This window comes from Anas acuta, chromosome 1 (genome assembly GCF_963932015.1).
Source record: "Anas acuta chromosome 1, bAnaAcu1.1, whole genome shotgun sequence".
Classification (NCBI taxonomy): Eukaryota; Metazoa; Chordata; class Aves; order Anseriformes; family Anatidae; genus Anas; species Anas acuta.
This window is the reverse complement of record NC_088979.1, coordinates 13687212-13708455: the sequence shown is the minus strand read 5'-3', so window position 1 is coordinate 13708455 and position 21244 is coordinate 13687212. Positions and strand designations below refer to the sequence as shown.

General features: G+C 36.1%; 1 protein-coding gene across 2 annotated transcripts in view; it reads right to left on the bottom strand.

Annotated features, from left to right (window-relative positions):
- CNTN5 (contactin 5) overlaps window positions 1–21244 on the bottom strand; it is a 686534-nt gene that overhangs the window by 23773 nt on the left and 641517 nt on the right. For both annotated transcript variants that reach the window (XM_068669732.1, XM_068669723.1), the window contains exons 17-20: window positions 19765–19923; window positions 18475–18624; window positions 9014–9084; window positions 3947–4181 (exon numbers count right to left, since the gene is read on the bottom strand). In XM_068669732.1, the coding sequence (XP_068525833.1) occupies window positions 3947–4181; window positions 9014–9084; window positions 18475–18624; window positions 19765–19923 (615 nt within the window). The remainder of the gene's footprint in view (window positions 1–3946; window positions 4182–9013; window positions 9085–18474; window positions 18625–19764; window positions 19924–21244) is intronic.

Here is a 21244-nt window from a genome sequence, read left to right as displayed (position 1 = left end):
CTTTTCTGTTTTCTTGCAGTTGCACTTTTACACTTTTGTATTTCTTTCTATGTTGCTATAGTTCTGTTTCCCAGTTTTCCTCTTCCAGTTAATTAAAACCACACATAGAAATTGCATGTGCTTCCCCTAATTCTGAAAGCTTGTCTTAGCAGTCTTGGCCACAGTAGCCTCTTTATTTAAGTATTAATCAAGAAAAATCTCCAAAGAATGTTTAAATGGTAGGACAATCAGTGTATAATGCCACTTTTGTTCCCTGTTTATTTCTAATACCTTTTGCCTTTATTCTCTGTGGATCCAAATTGTCTGTGCCTACAATGAAGTTCAGTACTTCGTTTCAGTATGTTCTAGCACAAATCTAGTGCTTTTGTTTTTCTGGCAGAAAGTACGGTCAGAGGGTTTCTCCCCACAGCATCAGGCCTGTATATTGCAACCTTTCTTCTGATGAGTAGCCTAACTTGTTTTGTTGTGTTATCAAGTGTTCACTTATTGAAGGCTCAGCCTTGTCTTTCCTTGGTGTTGGAATGTGTCTACTCTGTCCTTCCATCCTGTCCTCTTATAATTGTGCATTTTTTTTTTCCCCTTTCCTGCATCCTCTGTCATCCTCATTCCCTCTTTTTCTTCACTAAAATATCTGACCTCTCTCCTTGATAGGAAATATCATTCTTATCTCCTTGATTGTTTTTAGGAAGAATTTCTTTACTGAAAGGGTTGTTAGGCACTGGAACGGGCTGCCCAGGGAGGTGGTGGAGTCACCATCCCTGGAAGTCTTCAAAAGACGTTTAGATGTAGAGCTTAGGCATATGGTTTAGTGGGGACTGTTAGTGTTAGGTCAGAGGTTGGACTCGATGATCTTGAGGTCTCTTCCAACCTAGAAATTCTGTGATTCTGTGATTGTTTGCTTGCTTTCATTTCTAAGGTCTCCAGAAGAGAATCACTGCTTCATTTTTTTCCACTATATTAAACTGTCATTTTCAGAGGATCATATTTTATTTTATTTTATCTTTATTTATTTATTTTTTTCCCTTCCTGCTAAAACCCAGGAATTTTTGTGTGACCTCCTTCAGCAGACTATAATGTTTTTTTTTTTTTTTTTTTTTTTTTCCTTTGCTTCTCTGTTCTGTTTTCTACTCCTGCATTACATTCATCTACATCTTTAGCTCCTGGATAGTCTCTCCCATGAGGTGTACAGAGGTGATGTTTCCTATAAGGTCAAAAAGTGAATGAAGGGGAAGAAAAGTTTTAAAGCATCTATAACCAGCCACAGTTTTTTGCCTTCACCTTTGACTTATCACTCGTATTGCTATGATGTAACCGTTGGTATCATATGGTCTCCAAAGTATCTGACTTCAAGATAAAGTGATTATCCCCTCCAAGTACTTGTGAAAAAAACTCACTGTTTTGCTCTCACTTGCTGTGTTTCTTTATTCACTTGTGGATGTTTTTTTAAGGTTTTTACCTCCATTACAGAACCTGCCAGGTCAGTCAGTTGTGCTTACACAGGGGAACATCTTACTTGATACCATCCACAAGGTTGCCTACCTAGACACAAATCAGAGCCACCACAAACAGGCTCTGACAATATGCAGTAGGTGATAATTTGCAGGTAGATATACAAGATATACAATATAGGCAATATACAGTCACAGTCATACAGAAAAGATAGATGCATGCATTTTTAATAAATTACATTTCTTCCTTGTCCAGAACCTGTCCTGTGCAGTCTTTTTTTTTCTTTTTTTTTTTTTTGTTTTTCCTTTTTTTTTTTTTTTTTCTTTTTTCCTCTTGTGTTGAGCAGAAGCAACAGAATGTAGACAGACACTTCCTTAGAAAAATTTGTTATGCCACTAAACTGCTCTATATCCATCTGGGGGTACCTTTTATATATGATATAAAGTTTCCTTAACTTTTAATAATTTTGTCCTAGACTTTTATTCTATATGTTTACAGATCAGTGAATTGAGTATGTGATGAAAAGCAAGTAAGCTAAGGGTTTTCTGGCTCAGCCCTAGGATCATAACATATTGTACTGTCAATCTTTATTTAATATCTCCTTTTCAATAGAAATCCTTGAGAAAATGTGCTCACAGTTGTTTGACTTTTGGATTGTGAAAATCAATGCCTCTTTCAAAACCAGTTTATTTATTTATTTATGTTTCATAGCAAACTAAGACGTCTATTGTCCTCTTTCTCCATGTTGCCTGGAACTTAACTGTCATAAACTGTTTCATTGCTTCTTTATATATTCAGTATATCACCTAGTGTTAGTCCAGGAAAAAACAAAAAAAACAAAAAATCTTTTTTATATATTAATTTTGAACTGTGCTGTCATAGTATACCATGTTTTTTTCCTCAAATATAGGTCTAAGAATGTAGCCCACAGAGTTCTTCCAAAGAAAAGACTAATGTATGGACACATACACAGATTGAATTAGGTAAGCTATGAACAGTAGGTATGTGTAAACAGTTGCATTGTAACAAGATCATTTTTTTTTCTAGATGTATTCTCTAGTAGCATAGGAAGAAAGTTAATTTTAATAATTCTGTTCAGGTCATTTGCAAAGTTTGTAATTAAAAAAAATATTTGAAATATTGATATTGCTCATTATTCCATTTCTGATCTTACCCAAGAAACAAGCAAAGGACTTTTTATTACAATTCAGTGTTCCATTTTTGCTAATATATTTTGCTTTAAAAAATATGCAATAAAGTTTTGTGTCTTTTATTTTTTTTTTTATTTTTTTTTTGAACTTTCTGATCAGAGTATGAAATTGTTAAATAATAAAAGCATTATCATTAGATTCACAGCATCATTTTCCGTTGAGGAACAAGGAAGTCAAATGTAAAAATGTTCTGGTTGATTTAGGCAATTTTTACATTTTAAAATATAATTGTTTTTATAATAACATGAATATTTACTAATGATGATCCAAACAGTGGAACATAAATAGATTACTGAAAATGCTTTTAGCAAACAAGCAATTCCAACCTCTATAATTACTGTGAGAGAATAGTAGTTGATGATCTCTGCTACACAATAGCTTCAAAATTACACATTTATTATGGGTTATTATGGAACAATGTTTACTGTTTTCCAGCTTCACTTGAAAAAACATTATCTTCATTCTACAGTTTTGTAGTGATAATATGAAATTCCACCAGTTTCCACTGATTCCTTGCTGATTTTATTCTCTTAACAGTAGACAGTAGGATAGTACTACTGAAGAAGAGTGGGACCATACCATTTCCAGCAACAGAGCTTCTCATAATATTTCTGTGGACAACGTTTGCTTATGTTTCATTTATATGGAAATTTACATATGTTGGCTTCTGTCAGTACAGAACATCTTATTTTACTAGTACAAATAAGTCTTTTTTCACAAAATACTTTTTAAAGTTATATGAAGTTCACCTCATAGCAATTCTCCAGGGACATTTTCCATTTGTTCTTCTGAACTATTCATATAATTTTCATTGAATATTTGGCCATTAAGATAAAGACATAACATTTGATACTAATGAACCAAAAAAGACAGGAAACGGTAGAAAAAAATGAAAATCCCATCAAAAAGTTATCGTATCCCCATCAAAAAGTTATTGTGAACCTCAGAAACATTAGAAAATATGAGCCTTTCTTTGTTCAGTTCTTTAGAGCAACCCAGCTTACAGTTAAGAATACAGACTTCACGTTACAGATGAAGCTTCATTAAAACTTTTTTTTTTTGTTAGGATTGACTTGGCTTCTTTTTCACTTGCTTTGTGGGTAACCCTGCAAAAATGGTTCACCGGTTCACCTCCTTCTCTGCAAAACCTGAAGAATTATACATAACACTTCTGCACAAAATTTTGAAATATATGGTTAAAAAGCATACCAAATGGCATATGAATATAAAAATACTTTGATATAGATAAAAATATAAAACTTAATTTTACTGTACATTGAACTGACCTCCTTCAGCTGAGCAGATGACAACAATAGGGCTGAAGGGACCGTCTCCTTTGTTATTGTAAACACCAACTTTCACCTCAAAAGGAGTCAGAGGCGGCACACTTTCATCTCTATAGATGAACTTCGAGGCATCTGAAGATGTCACCATTTTTTCCTTCCAACCACGTGTTCCATTGGGTCTGAAGGCTACAATATATCCAAATCCTTCTCCATTCTGAAACTCTTCTGATACTGGCTGAAAAATAAAGTTCCAATAATAGTCAGATGTGGTTTTACTAATTTAGAAAGCAATCACTCAGTGAATGAGTGTCAGGGTGGTAACTTACAGTTGCATTATAGGATTTTACTTATCATGCCTGAGAACACATAGGGACAGTTGCTTCTGAGAAGGAACATTTTAAGAGAGTTTCTTCACCTAATGGCCATAGTTAGGTCATTGTCCCAGGACTGAGTATGTTCTTTAGGCTCAAAAAGATGCTTCTTCTATACTTCTCACTTTCTGGTTAATGTTTGAACCATTGATATGTTAATGGAAAAATTCCTTCAGTTGGGCTTTTAAAAAGTATAGAGCAACATATTGTTAAGGACTCCTAAAATATGATGTGAATTACTACAATGGGACTTTCTTGTTTTTTAAGTTGCCAGCCTGTTTAATTTCTGTATCCAAATGGGGTGTCGAGTGCTAGTGATTTAATTCTGGGGTTCAATTTGAGAGTTAGATTATGATGCAATAAATTTAGTTATTCTAACTCTCAAACTAAAAGTCTTGAAAAAAAAAATCTCATTTACTTTTCCCATCTCAGAGGATCTGTGAAATTAGCCACTTAAATTGGGACACATCTGCCATAAGCAGGAAGACAGCAAAGGGATTTATGTACTGAGAGGCTGAGCACTGCAAAAGCTAAATTTTAAATGTCCAGCTCAAGGAGTGGAATTTTTCATGCTAATTTACTGCCTGTATTTGTTATAATGTCAATGGACTTGGTTAGGCATTAGGTTGTGTTTAACAGCTGTCAGCATATTAAGCCTGTGGGAAATGAGAAAAAAAAAGTGACTAAACTCCATCTCTTGAAGTGCCCATCTTAGATTTTCAGCTAATGAACATGTGAATCAGAGCAGAGACACGGGGAACACAGAGTCCTCTTCCCTCCACATTGTAAATGAAAGTCTCATCACCAGGCACCTCACTTGCAGAGGCTATTTTCTACCCAGCTTTCTGAAGCTGTGCACTGCTCATCAAAAGGAATAAATAAATAAATAAATAAGTAAATGTATCCTAAAGTAGTGGAGGCAAAAACAAGACAGCCTTTCTAAGTGGTTTCAGTTGGAAAGGAAGAGCTTTAGATCTCTGCAATATTTCTGGGTATGGCAGTAGATAGTCACTAATCATGGTTTATGATTCACACAGATGAAAAGCCATTTTATTATCTTAATAAGATTAATGACTATGCGGTTTACAAGGTATGTGAAACAGTGTGCTGGAAGTATCAGATTTAGGAAGAACAGCACTAAGAGTTGATGGAAACAATGAGTTCATCAGAAATATTCGGGAAGAATTGACACCTTCTGCCTTATTGGTAATTTGCATCCTTAAGCTATAAAAGAATGTCACAAATACATCAAATATATATATATATATATATATATATATATACACACATACACATACATATATATATATATTTATATATTTCAAAAAATATCAAAGTTTACTGAAAGTTATGTTATGACATTTGCTAATTCTTAGATATCTGTACTACAGAATATCGTGAATGCATCTCAGGTTTCTTTTGGAAGACTTTGGCCTTTGACAGAGAGGGGAGATACGACACAATCCTGTCGTGCCCAACTCTTAGGAAACACCATAAACACACTTAATATGAGTACTACATACTAATATATCATATTAGGGACTGGAATTAGGCTAGTTTATATCAGATACAGTTTTAGACACCTGAGATTATAATTTGGGATTCTGTGAGTTCTCTCCAAGTTGGAGAAATACTTCTGCTAACAGTCCTAAAATTATAAACAATATGAAAAAAAAGCAGGCTCAGGTAGCAGATGTTGGGGAATACAGAGGCACCATGAGAGGACATCCTCTTCACATGTCCCCAGATTTGTTACTTTAAGAAGATAGCCAGAATTCTGTGTGTCTTACTGTATGAATCACTCCTAAAGGTGGCTAAAACTTCCTTTCATTAAAACTCCCTATCTTTATTTGATGTATATATATATATATGCATATATAGATATATATACACACATACATACTGTGGGTAGTTAGGGTCTGGCGGCCGGAAGATGTCGCGATGTACGGGAAGGTGGAGCCCCTCCCTAGATGGACAGTAGCGTGTGGCCTGTGCTGTAAGCAAGCGGAAGTGACGCTATGGGCCTCGGGTATATAAGCCCATGTGACTCGACAATAAATGCCATTTGCCATCCACCACATTGGTGTCTGTGAGCCGGTGGACCGAGCGGCCTGGGGTTGGCCGCCGTGCCTGAACCAGGTTGCCACTGCTCCCTGAAGGCAGCAAGTGGTGCCGAAACCCGGGAAAACTCCTGGATTCGGGTGAACGGTGGCCGGAGCGGCGGGACCAGCCCGGCGGGGAGGACGCTCCCGGACCAACAAGGAAGATGGAAACCCTTGTGAAGGTCGTATCAAAGTTGTGGAAGCTATGGGGTGGCTCGGCTGAGGAAGCCAGGGGTGCCGGTGGGGAACCAGAGCCTGGGGAAATCTGGGAGAGACCACGGCCATGTGCGCCCCAGTACGGTGCTGAACTAGAAGACGAAGAGTCGGGTGAAGAAGCCTCCGGCGGGAACGGGGATGAAATGTTAGGTTTTACTAACACGTGGAAATGCGAGAAAGAGAACGGTTGCGGGGACGACCGGGGAGGAGGTAGAAGCGTGAGAGAGGGGCAGAGAGCCGATCGGGACGGCCATCCGAGAAAACGCTCCTGTGGCGCAAACGCCTCGCTGAGCAGGCGGCGGGCGAGCCACGAGGCAGAGAGCGGCCCCCCCGCAGGGGTGGGGGGCGGGGCCGGAACTCGATGGGAGGGGACCGGAACTCGGAGGTGAGCAGTCAGCCGAGCTCTGACTCCGGATCAGATACCGATTCACATTCGGAGGAGGAAATGGGGACAGATAGCAAAAATATCCCCATCCGAAATAAGGCTGCACCGCGAGGCGGAGAAATTCCTCTCACAGATTGGAGGAAAATTAAGATTGCGTGCACCATCTTGGCTCTATCGGCCATGCTAGCGTTCCTGGTGTGGGTGACAGACAGGGGGCAGAGGGTTCACTCACCAATAAACCCTAAGGATGTGCAAGCGATTGTTAAAGCCATTGTGGATAAAGGGCTTCATTCTGCAATGGTCTCCACCCTCATAGATGGTGTTTTCAGGGGAGACGACATGCTCCCTTTTGATATAAAACAAACTTGTACACTGATCTTTGACGGGGGTGGGATGATCATTTTTAAACAAGAATGGGGGGACAACTGTATGAGACAACTGGCCCAAGTACCTGGGACGGATCACACACTGTATGGCGCTAGCCTGCAGCGGCTAATGGGTACGGACCCAACAGTGATCACCCCCCAGGCGCAAGTCCAGGGCCTGAGGGCCCACGAAGGTATGGCAACTCGTGCGGCCAGAGAAGCTCCAAACAGCCGACGCCCCAACTTCAGAACAAAACTAATGAAAACTGAGTTTCTGTTCACAGGAACGGATCATCGGGCACCCCTGTAATCTGTATACCCCGGCGACATGAGAAGACAATAAGTCAGCAAGCATCCTGTCTAAGCCTGAGAGTTCCACACTGGCAGAATCCAGACACCAGCGAAGCGGCCTCCGTGGGTGGGGGGCTGCAATGCGTTTGTGTGATCTTATCTTTGGACCTTGTATACTAAATATGCTTGTGTTGTTTGTTAAAAGTTGGTTAGAGAAAGTTAACATTATGTTGGTAGAACACCAACAGCTACTTTAAGAGTGTATTTACTCAGGGTTACCAGTTACCTCTTAGTTTTCTCCTGGTTATTGTGCCTTATGTTTTTTAGTTAAGTTATGATGTCTACGTCTTAAGATTGTTATATTTTAGCTAATTTGGTTGTGCATAGGGAGGGGGGAAATGTGGGTAGTTAGGGTCTGGCGGCCGGAAGATGTCGTGATGTACGGAAAGGTGGAGCCCCTCCCTTGATGGACAGTAGCGTGTGGCCTGTGATGTAAGCAAGCGGAAGTGACGCTGTGGGCCTCGGGTATATAAGCCCATGTGACTCGACAATAAATGCCATTTGCCATCCACCACATTGGTGCCTGTGAGCCGATGGACCGAGCGGCCTGGGGTTGGCCACCGTGCCGTTCCTGAACCAGGTTGCCACTGCCCCCTGAAGGCAACAACATACATATGTATTTAATCAAGGCTGAAACTCTTCATGATGAATCTAAAAGTTTTGAAAACTCCTCAAGAAAGCTTCTGCTCTACTATGTTATTTATTATTAGAAGAGAAAACAACTCACTTCTCCAATTTCCCATTGCATTGGTGATACATATGTATTGCATCTTGTATCACAAATATCTTCTCAAAGTAAGGTTTATTTTAGTTCTTCAGTATTTTATTTTTATGAAATATTTCAAAATTTATTCTTTCTTAATTTAAATTTAAATATAATTTAAATTTATATTTAAATATAAATATACTTTACATTTGAATTTAAATATAGTTGTAAAGGTTTCCTCTGGAAGAGGAAATTAGCTATTATTTTATCTGTGTAGCATTCACTTAAGATCCAAGAAAGTCGGGACAACGTAAGCGATAGATCTAGAAAAAAAGACTGACGAATTAGGAGAACTTTGGAGCTGCCACTAAGCAGGGCAGATTTACCACAGTGCCCTCAAGCTATGTGAAAATGCACATGAATTTGAAACTTTAAAACATATTTAAAGAACACTATTTTGTATTCACGTCTTTCCAATATTTGCTGTGATGAAACCCCAGTACAGTGCTGTTTACTTTGCCCACAAAGAAGTCAACATGAAACAAGACTTTTAATCAGAAAAGTCCCTTACCTCCCATGCTATTACTAATTCATGTCGTCTTCCACTTCTGCCACTTACATTAGCTGGAGGTGTCTTTGGAACTGTGAGCAAAAAGGAAAAAAAAAAAAATAAAATCAGAGTGCCCAAGTTATTGAAGTTTTCCCTGTAGTAATAAGCTGCTGCAGAAGACATGAGGCAGCATGTTAAATCAGAACAGAAATAACAAACATAGCACACATACATAGTAAAGAAATTTTTCTCCAGTTTCATTTCAAAGGATTCCATAGTCGTGTGATTGTAACTCAAAGAAAGCATAAACTGAGAAGAAAACTGATATTGAAATAAAAAGTTACTTAAACATTATTTCTTCTGCAGCTTAGTCAAAATTTCAGTGTATATATCATCTGAGAGATAAAACAGGAATTACTAACAATTGTACTTTTTCAAAAAAAACTATTCAAAAATGAAATGCCAGGGAACCGGATATTTTCCAGACTTCAGGTAAAATTTTAGGAATTAATTTCAACATTTTCCCAGGTCATTAGTGATTTAGAATATTTTGATTCTTTTAAATATATTCTGGTATGCATTACCAATTTTCAGAGATTTTAAGTTTACCATCCTTAAACAGCCCTTATTATTTCTTGTAAAATATTGGAAACAGTACTACCTTCAGGTCTTTAAAAACTGAAGCCATCTATCATCATCTGCAAGACTTCATAAATCTTAGTTGTATCATTGGAATTGTATACTGTCTTTTCTCTTATTTAGTACACCTAATGGAGCTCCAAAAATGACTAGTGCCTTGAGTTTATTAACTGTGAGCATGTAGTACTTACATTTTTATTTTTTTTTAATTAAATATGTTCTAAGATATAAACTTCCTATTTTCTTCCTTACAGCAGTACATAGATCATTGGTAGAAATGTACTGTGAGGCATTTAACTGTTAAGGCCTTATTGCATGCTATTGAACTCATCTATTGAGTAGCAGTGTCCCTCTGACCTATACAAAGAAAAATACATTTAAATGAATGTACACAGACCTCTCTATTTCCCATGTTGATCATTAACAGCTTAAGTTCAATGAAAGTGCAGTTATTACTAGATCCTGGGAGTTCACATAAAACTTCAGAATTAATCTATATAGTGTCTTTTTGAACTCTGATCTCCCTTTTAAAGAACGTTATCTTAGTTCTGTTTTGTTTTGTTTTGTTTTCTCTTCATAACTAATGCAATCCCATAATGTTTATGAATTGCTTCTGATTTCCACTGTTGAAAATGTGGTAAGAGTGAGAAATTAGTTATGCATACATTTCTAAAATTAAATTTTTTGCCCTGTTACTTGTGGCTCTAACCAGAGCAATAGGGGAAATTTCTAATTTGTGAAAATTTCTCCCATAAAGATGCATTCATTTGGCAAATATAGTATCTGTCATTTTTCTTCCTTCCTTTATTCTTTGCAGAAAAATATTAACGTGCATATAATAATTAATATAATGATCTAATTGCCTTGCGGTTAAACTTTAGCTATTGGTAAACAAGCTATCCAGTCTAAGGATGTAGTCTAGGGTCAATCTCCAGCTTTGGGCTCATCCATCCTATTTTAAGATAGCTGTCTATCATATCTATCATGTCTATCTAAGCATGGGAAGGATATATCTCATTCTACGGACTGGAGCTATGAACAAAGTTAAATTAAAACCTGGTCTTTAAAAGGTGAAATTTTAATAAAATGTCCCAATCAGAAACAGAATTTTACTGTATTGAATTGTGAGGAATTGCCTCTGGCAAAAGAACAAAAACTGCTATACTGGGACGAATGTTCTACAGAGAAGATGTGGTTAAACAACATTTGTCAGTTAACTAACATGCAAAAACTACTATCATGCCATCTCTGATTTAAAGCAAGTTCAGCACCCATTTTTTTTTGCCTTTCTAAAATTTTTTTTTTTTTGTTAAGTTATAAAGTTGTACTGTTTATGTAAATTATTGATGGGAGACAATGCCATCTTCCTTTGAAGTGACAAATGTGATGGTCTTATTTAACCAGCAGTGCCCTCTTTCTAGAATTTTCCAGTTAATAAGTTTGCAGACCGAAGCCCTATTCAAATGAATAAGCGTTAAAAGAGTAAAACTGTCAAAACGATGAATTTCTTTTGCACCAAACTAAAATGTACATTCACACAGAAAAACTCTCTAAAATGAATAACCATTAAAAGAATAAATGTGTCAAAGGAATAAATTTCCCTGCACTACACTAAAGCAAATTATTTACCGTTAGAGGAGAACATTTTAAAATGAGTTAAGTGACGAAAACTATTAAAAGAAAACATTTTTGCCAGGCCTTGAGGTTATATATTATAAACCATTTCAGCAACATCACTTTTATATCAGTTTTATATCTGAATTTTCTTACTCATAACTTGTTTATTGCCATGCAATTAGTGACTTCAAGTTGTTAATTTTCAGCAATGACACACATGGCACACATGGAGAAACACTTGTTCCAAAAATGCAAATGATACCAGAACTTGGTTCCCAGACACAGGGTCTGTATTCCTAGGGGACAATGACATAATGATATGTTTTCTTAATTCCTATCAAGGGTGAGAAATTTAGCATTGTGTCTTCTGAATAAATAAAACCCCAAGTAGCAGCACGGATCTCTTTGCTGTGCTAATTCATTTCATTTAATAAGATGAAAGAATTCCATCTATGGGGAAATGAATCACTTCTTGGCTTAACACTGGTCCTTTAGATCATCAAATATGATCGTGCTTTGCTTGATTGTATGTCTTTAATTCTGCTCAAACTGTTCTCTTTAACCCCTTTGTTGACTACTTAGTATTGCTCATCTCCCATTTCAGTCTTAGACTGTAAGCTCCTTGGGATCAGATCAACTGTTATTTTCTTTTGGTTCTTCAGCTAATGGTAGGCTTGAAAGCTAATAGTTGGGTCTCTGCATTGTCCTGGTGATGCAATCAACAAAAAATACTAAAACCAATGTTCTGAAAGTTTGGCAGACAGGGACTAAATGTTGTGCACAGTAAATGTGGGTCACAGTGGTTATATGCTGGCACATTTTGACATTTAAACCTTCACTTAAGTCAAGCAAACAAAATTCTGGAAATGGCCAAAATGATTATTACCAACTTGATTTAAACTTAAACAGTAATTTATGGTGCTTAAATTTGATTTGGGGTTTAGAGTTTTAAAAATCCCTCTCTCTTCACTCTGAGCAGCTGCTTAATTTTCTGTTCTTTTACTGAAAAATACATATTCTAGTAAAGATGAGCCCCTTCAGAGATTTTATTTCCTCACTTTGGGGCAAAATATTGAAAATGATTAAATATTTGGTGAAATATTTCAATTTTTATTTTAAAATGTATAATTTGATATTTGTTTCATTTTTATAAAAAAAAATAGAAAAATGAAAACTGTAAACAGAAATTAGAATATGTTGCCAAATTGTCAGATTTTTTTTTCTTTTCATAAATTATGGTTTTATTTCCAATTTTCTAAGGGATGCCAGGAAATTTTTGAATTTATTTAAAATCAGGTTTCTTCTTCTCCTGTTTTTACTTAAGTGGGTGAATCTTTTTCACTTCTCGAACTATAGGTTCCTTTCCTTGTAAAAAAGAAAATAAAGTGTCACATTGAACCTGGAAAAGCTGAAACTGCTTGAAAAACAGTTCATCCACTTTTTCACATTCCAGTCCTGCAAAGATTTTTTTGTAATGTTGTTCCTGAATGAATAATTAATCATTTTAAAATTGTTCCTTTCTTTGTTAGCTTATTTTTCAAGGAAATGTTGAGTGGCTTTTTTTCAATTTTGTGTGTTTCAATTTTGTGGTTAGCATAAACAGAAATTTTTAATTTAACAGATTTTTTTTTAACAGATTTTAACAGATTTTTAATTTTGTGGTGTATTTTAATTTTGTGTAGAACAAAAGTATTTGGCAGCCAAGATTATAATTGATTGTAGTATTGTTGTAGAAACATGTAACTAGATTTAGTCCCTATCACTCACTAGGGACTGTGAAATCTGAATAGGTGAGTTAGAGGGAAGACTAAGAGAAGCAAGAACCTCACAATCCTCCTATTAGTCAGAGTAAGAAGTGCTTAACATGAGCTGCCTAAACTGACAGAGAAGGTTCTGATAAACAACTGACTCCAGATTTTCCAAATACCAGCTCTATGTTGTCTTCAAAATCAAAAAAAAGTTTTTTTTTTTTTTTTAATTCTGTTTGGATTCTATATCGATATTTTCTACATGGATTTTTTTTTTTTTTAAATTTTATTTTTATTTGTATAAATTCTGAAATAAAGAAAAACAAAACAAAACAAACAAACAACAAAAACAAACAAACAAACAAACAACAACAACAAAAAACCACAACCTGATATTGCTACACTATCTGGGAAGATGAGTTATTAAACTTGGCTTTAGTCCCTAAGAAAATATTTGCTCAAGATGTAGGTACTATTTATTTATTTCAAAGCTGCTTATATCTTTTAAAAAACAGATATAGTTTGAAAGACAAGTAGTAGCTGTGGAAAAGTTATGGTGGGGATAAAAAAGGTTTGTCAGCAGCATGACAGAACTTCATAATGTGAAAACCAGTGCAACAACACATTCAAAGTTTTTTTTTTTTTTTTAAGTTATTTTCCTTTATATAAATATATATGTGTGTAAGTGTGTACTGCAGTACACACTTGGGAAACAGAGATGTTAAGTGAAAACCTTTGCTGCATATTAAAGGCTAGCCCTCAAGTTCTCACACTCCCAGGGAAACATCTCATCTGTTCAGGACTGAGACGTAAAATGCTCCAGCATCTCTGAAGCAGATGATGAACTGTATTCAGCTATTGGAAATGCCCCAACTGGTCTCATAATCTGCATTTCTGCTATTCTCATTTTCTTCTGTATTTTTAACATCTGTAATTTAGTAGAAGATAGGATTCAGTTCTATCCACTGAAAACAGTGTCATACATGTCTGCAGGATTCACCCTGAATAGTCTCCAGATTGCTACACAGGGTCTGAAATCTCAAATGCTGTAACATACATGCCAAAGAACCAAATCCTTAGTTTTCCTGACATGTTTTCTAATAATACATATATTTGGACTCTTTGTCAATATAATGCATATGTGTTTGGGCCTGCAATATTACATGTAGCCTATTGATTTCAAATATATCCATGCAGTCAATGATTATTGCCTACTTTATCTTCTCCTTTAGTTTTTCCCTGTGGAGACATTTTCTACAAAGGTTTCAGTTGCCCATCTAATGATACAAACAGACCAGGCAATTCATTTTTCTCTAGAACCAAAAATAGTTATGATAATGGGAAAAAATGAAACTTATTTTGTACAGGTCTCAAATATAAAAAAACACCACCAGCAAAAGAAACCCCCTGGAACAAACCCAGTATAAAACATATTATTGCCAGGACACAGTTTTTTCCTGGTATACCATGAAGAAATATTAACTGAGAGTAAGCGTGACCTAATGAAAGATAAGGACTTATTAAAAATCAATCCTATGTACAATCTGCTACCAATTGAGTGCATTATATTTTTACCTCATAAAATCAAGTTTTCATGCCTGATTAGCAGGTTAAATTTTGATTCTACTCAATTTCTCTCTCCCCATGTTTCCCCATGAATAGATAATGTAATTGATGCTTTGCCCCAGGCTTCAAATGCCCAACTGCTGTAGTGGAATGCCAGACATGTCTGAATTCATGTTATTGGCTCCTTTCACCTTGTGGACCTGTAAAATATGTATCAAGGCTAGAAGTGACAGAAATGCAGCAGCTGGCTATAAGATAGATGTGCCAGAAAATTGCAGAATTATCCATTCCAATGAAAGAAGCTATGAAAATCAACCATGTTAACTAAATATAAACTAAGTAACAAGATTAAGGTTTAATTAGAAAATTAAAGCAAGTGGAAACTTGTTTATTATTCTGTCGATTTCCTTACACCACCCCAAGCATTGCTTCCATGGGTATTTTTACATAATGTACTTGTGTAAAATGCTGTTACTATCTAGGGGAAGAAGTGATAAAATAAGTGAGGTGTGGGGAGAGAAAAAGATTTTAGTCTCCAGCCAAATTACATTTATGCCATTAAATTACAGATGCTGATTTCCATTTAAGTATAAAATAATAGCAGCAGAATCACACATTTGCTACCTCTGTGGGTTGTCTACACAGCTATTATTCAGCCTTGTGGATCATGACTGTCCTCTGAGTGCAAGCCTCAGTCATCGTCTCCTTTGGGAGACTGGATTCCTGTATTTTCTTTTTTATTTTTTTCCAGTGCAGTTTGTTTTCCAGTGCATTTTTACTTGTAGGGCACGTCTAATATCATTGCAAAGAGCCACCTTACTCTGCTAGGTCATGAGAAGAGAGGTTGATGACATGTTCTTGCTAAAGTATGATGTCCTTCCACATGCACTTCTAATTAGAATTCAGATCTATGATATTAGAACTGGAGCAGTTAGCAGAGGTTTCTGGTTTAAAGCAGAGACTATTTTGTTATTGTTTTTACTTTACAACCCTTTGAAGGTTCCAACAAATTGGAAAGTTATATCTTATTGTTTTTTATTGTAAATACTGTCTTCTCACTGCCTCTATAGAATAAAACAAGAAAACAGTTAAATCTGTCTCTTATATAGGTAATAACAAAACAAAAGAAAGAAAAACAAACAAACAAACAAACAAACAAAACCAAAGCCATTCACAATCAAAAGAGAAACCAAAGGGTTTCACTGAAGAAAGTTATTTTGAAATTGAGGTGATGACAACTAACTTCTGCTGTACCACACTGTGCTAAACAGGCACACCAATAAATTCAACTTCAATTTCTCTGAAGGCTGTTAAGTTATTTTACTAGCACCTGTCTGGAATTCAATGTCACACTACCAAATGCTCCCTTCTAACATGACACTTATGCCACTGTAACTCTGGTAACAAAATTGTGTTTCTAACTGGAAAGCTGAAAGGGCAGGTAAACACTGAGTGTGGTCTTTTCCTATTTGAACTAATATGTTCAAAAATCTTGATTTTCAATTCAAAAACTGCATTATTATTGTCTATTGCTGTTTCTCAGGAAGAGTCCCATGTAAGTGATTATATATATATACATATATATAGGCACTCAGATTAAATACATCTGGTGGATTAAAATCAAACTCAAGGAGCGTGGTCATAAATCTGCAAGAACAAAATACCAGGAGTGCAACCTACTACAGGATAAACTTTTTCCAGAATGTCTATGTCCTTTCTGATATACACCACCTGAACAAACAGAGAAGTCGTTTAAACATTTGGGTTCAGTAATATTCTTGGCCAATGCTGCATATAGTTCTAAATCATGGAAACAATAGTGGTGGGGGAATATATGTATATATTTTAATCATTTGACATGAACATGTGTTATTATTATTATTTAATATCATTTTCTCTTTCTTCCTTTTCTCCTCACAAAATATGCAGAATCTGAAACTTCTGTGATACAGTTACTGAGTTTCACACTGAGGGCAACTTGCAGAAGACTGGGGGGGAATTGGAAAAGTAGCATCCTTCAATATGGGAATCAGATGACTTCGGTGCAGTTTTGTCATTGCATCTATATTACCATCCAACAGCTACGCAGTTGTTTAAAGAAGAAAAAATAAATATGTCTTATTAAATCTGAAGATAGATCTGTTTTAATAAGACATATTTATTTTTTCTTCTTTAAACAACTGCTTGGTTGTTGTTACTTGGTAACTGCGTCCAATTTTGGATGCCAGAGAATGAGAAAGACATTGATCAGCTAGGGAGAGTTTAAGGGTGGGACTGAGATTGTGAAGGCTGTAGCTCTTGCCCTTTGAGGAGAGGCAGGAGGAGCAGGGCTTGGTCAGCCTGGAGCAGAGACAGCTTCAGGGGTTGAACAGCAGCCCCAACGCCTACAATGAAGGTCAATGTGCTGGAAATGATGCTAGGATTTCCACAATGGTACAGGGAGGGAAGGAAAGAGGCAGCAGTAATAAGCTGAAATAGGGTCAGTTCTGACTGAATGTATTTAAAAAAAAAAAAAAAAAATCCTAATTAGAGTAATGAAGCACTTGTACAAAGATGTGCAGTCTCCATCCTTGGAAGTTTCGAAGTTTTAAAGACCAGGAAAAGGTCTGAGCAACCTGGTCTGAAGTCTGTTTTTCCAGCTTTGAACAGGAAGATGGAGCAAGGGTACCCTCAGTTCCCTTCCAGCCTCAACTATTTTGTTGATTCTGTGGTTCCAAGAAATCAGCCTGAATAGTTCACTGTGAAGGTTTTTGGGTGGTTATACATAGATGTATGAACTAGGGAGCGGAGGCAACAAGATTAATATATCTTAAAAGAGAAGGATTTTTATTTCAGAATAAGAGACATAAATATATTGTGACATTGCCACTTTTAGTTTTTATGATCTCTCTTAATGAGAAGACAGAAGATGGGACAATACAACTGACATTCATCTGGTGTGTTTACAACAATAAAATCTTATGCTTTCAGTTTAAGTGGAATCTTTGAATTTGGCACTCATCTATTCTGTATGATTAATAAGCTACTTTCAAATTATTCAGCTGAGGAAAAATCAAAACAAAATCAAACTTCTCTAGGCCTCCTAAATAATAGAGGCATGCAACTAGCAATGGAGAATAGTATGAGAGTGTCCTGAGGTGGATATCTGTTCTGAGGCTTTGTTCAAACCCTGACTCTGTCTCTTTCTCTTTCTGCCTCCTGAAATGTGTTTCTCTGTCTTCATAGTGATTTTTGTCAGATTCCCAGTCTTCAAGCACCACTTGTTTGCTCCCTTCATTCTGCCTAAGTTACTGTCAGTGATTTCAAACTTTCAGAGACCATTGCAGTTTTCAAGAGATGCAAACAGCATATACAATATTCTTCTCTGGACTCCCACAATATCATCCCAGTCAGAAATTTAATTACATTTCTTCAAATGCACTAACAATTCATGGTAGAATATGCATGATCATGAAACATGTCGAGTATGTGGTAAATAAAGCAGCTTCCCATGGATTTTCTACCTGCTGAAAAAAAAAGGTTTCAGTGTACCTTTAAGGGGAGAAGTTATGAGGAGTAGGGGGGAAGAGGCTGCCTGGGAGCGGTTGTGTGAAGGGACTGGGAAGTAGCCTGCAACTGAAGATCAGTGAAAGCCCATGAGAGACTAAGCAGCAAAAGCTTAAGAGTAAGTTGCAGAGTAAGATAGCCTAGAAGAAGTAAGACATCAGGGAATAGGGTTATTTGGAATTTCTGCAAAACAATACTCCTCTAAATAAAACAAACTGTTCTCCATTACAAAGAATATCACCTTTGCACAATTTTAACTCAGCCCAGAGATGTGTGCTAGTGAGAAGAGAACAGCACTATTATTACATTAAAATAAATCTTGTTGCTGGTAGCCTTTGAAAATTTACCTTTGTATACTCTGCTTACCTGCTTCATTGGTTCTGATCAGGCGGGATGGTGCACTTGGATCTCCAGTCCCAATTTTGTTGGTTGCTACAACTCTAAATTCATACTCCACCCAAGGATTAAGTTCAACAGCCATAGCAGATTCCATGTCTCCACTTATCACATCAGGAACTGCAGACAGTAAAGAAATAGGCTGCTCAGAAACATGAGGCTCACATGAAGTGTTTCAGTAGGAAGTGTTTATTTTTATTATTATTTTTATTTAAAATATATATTAAAATATGCATATCAATATATTATAATTATATAATTATATAATATATAATTACATATTATGATTATATAGTTATAATATGTAATATATTTCATATATATTTAATACATAATATGTATTATATTTTATAATTAAATATAAAAATAATTGAATCATCAAATATAATCACAGAATCACAGAATTTCTAGGTTGGAAGAGACCTCAAGATCATCGAGTCCAACCTCTGACCTAACTCTAACAGTCCCCACTAAACCATATCAATAAGCGCTACATCTAAACGTCTTTTAAAGACTTCCAGGGATGGTGACTCCACCACTTCCCTGGGCAGCCCATTCCAATGTCTAACAACCCTTTCGGTAAAGAAGTTCTTCCTAAGGTCCAACCTAAAACTCCTCTGGTGCAACTTAAGCCCATTCCCCCTCGTCCTGTCACCAGGCACGTGGGAGAACAGACCAACCCCCACCTCACCACAGCCTCCTTTAAGGTACCTGTAGAGAGCAATAAGGTCACCCCTGAGCCTCCTTTTCTCCAGGCTGAACAAGCCCAGCTCCCTCAGCTGCTCCTCGTGGGACTTGTTCTCCAGGCCCCTCACCAGCTTATATATATATAAGCTATATATAGCTTATATATATATATGTGTGTATATATATTTAATATATTTAATATATTCTAATATATATTAATATAAAATACATATTCATATATATGGCCTTTAGAAATGAAAGATATTGCGGGTTTGGGTTTGTCAGAAATCACACTTAGATTTTTGACACTGTGGTACTCCCCAAAAGACAAAAATTAAAGGGTATTGGGAAGAGCTTTCTGCTTGTTCACAGATGCATCATGCAAGTATCTTTGTGCTGTCCTTTCAGATATGTTGCTAAGTAACATGACAGGAAAAAAAATAATAAAGTCAGTTCTTTTAATTAGTCATTGTTCTCTTAAGGGTATCTGTTCCTGCAGATGCTGCTGATTATTATTGCCATGTGGCAGGAGTTTTGAACAGCCTACTATTACTATTTTAAAGTTTTTCTCACCTGTTTTTACTGTCTGCCAGCCAAGAGAAAATGGACTGCGTGCTTGCAAGTTGTAGAGGGAGATCGGGCTGTGATTGTCTGCTCCAGGGCTCCAGGAGAGTGTTGCTGTGTTGTCTGTAATTTCCTCCACTATTACAACCCCTGGGGGACCAGGAGGACCTAGAGTAAAGTGGAATAATCAAACAGAACACACCATCATTGCAACTGAACGGTAATAATACAGGAGACATATTCTGTAGGGAATTCATGAAATGCAAGGGTTAAAATGCATACTACTACAACGCGGTGATAGCTTATTTTCAAAATTTCTACTGTCAAATTGTGATATTGTTTCTACTTTTTAAATGTTGTGCAGGTGAGAAGCAATTTACTTATCAAAGTGACAGAAGGAGAACTAGAAATAGCAGATTTCTAAAATAATCCTCATTTATAATTGTTCTGATTCTAAAATTAAAGGAAAAACAAAACCAAACCAAACAAACAAACAAAAAACAATCTTTAAGTAGCATCCATGCTAGATTGAACACTCACAGTAACATCTCTTTGTGAGAAATGTCATCAGGAGAGACAAATCATGATCAAAATGAAGCAAGGTCAGATATGTTTCTTGAGGAGAAAATAATATTGCTATTAACTGATTTCTAAGAATATGTCATGCATCCTGTTCTTGGATTCACTCATTCAAGGAAACCATCTGGATTACCACCCTTCTAAGTCCAGAGCCACATATTCTTAAGGTTGATATTTATTATGATTCTATTGAAAACAAACAAAAAAACCCTCCAACAATTTCTCAATTTGAGAAATTAGAGGATTATTTTTTCCACTTAACTATGCCAAATGAGAAAATGTTAATTGTCAGTTGTGTAAGCCATGTGATTACTCCAATAAGTAAGTTATCTGGTAACAAACATGACTTTGGAACGAAAAATGTGCCTATAATTTCTATCTACCCCCCATTTTCTTCTTTAATTTTTCCTGATATTGGTACTACTGATGTTTGAAAACATTGTATGTTTGCATTTGCTAAACTAAATTGGAGGCAAGGTTCCCCCAAATCAGAATCCTTTTCCAGCTGCTGTAAACAGATGTTTAAGGGAAAGAGCACATTTCTGTCATGGTCCAATGCAGAATTAAAAATCTCTCGTGTGGTTCCTTATATTTTAAAGCTTAAAAAAGTTCAGAAGTACAGGACTTAATACTTTTTAATACTACTTAATTAAAATATTAATATAATCAATAACTCTAATTAATTATGAGAAAATGTGGATATTTTTGGCATCCAATTCTTTCCCATCTTTCAGTTTTTGGAGGCTGAAGTTCTGCTTCTGCTCATGTACAGATGGAGGCCTTTGAAATCAGAAATGCACTGGCCATTTTCTTCCAAAATGAAACTGCAGGAAAGGTGATGATGTAAACAACTTTTTTTTTAAAAAACATTTATTTATTTATTTATTTATTTTCCGTTCATTAGAAAGCA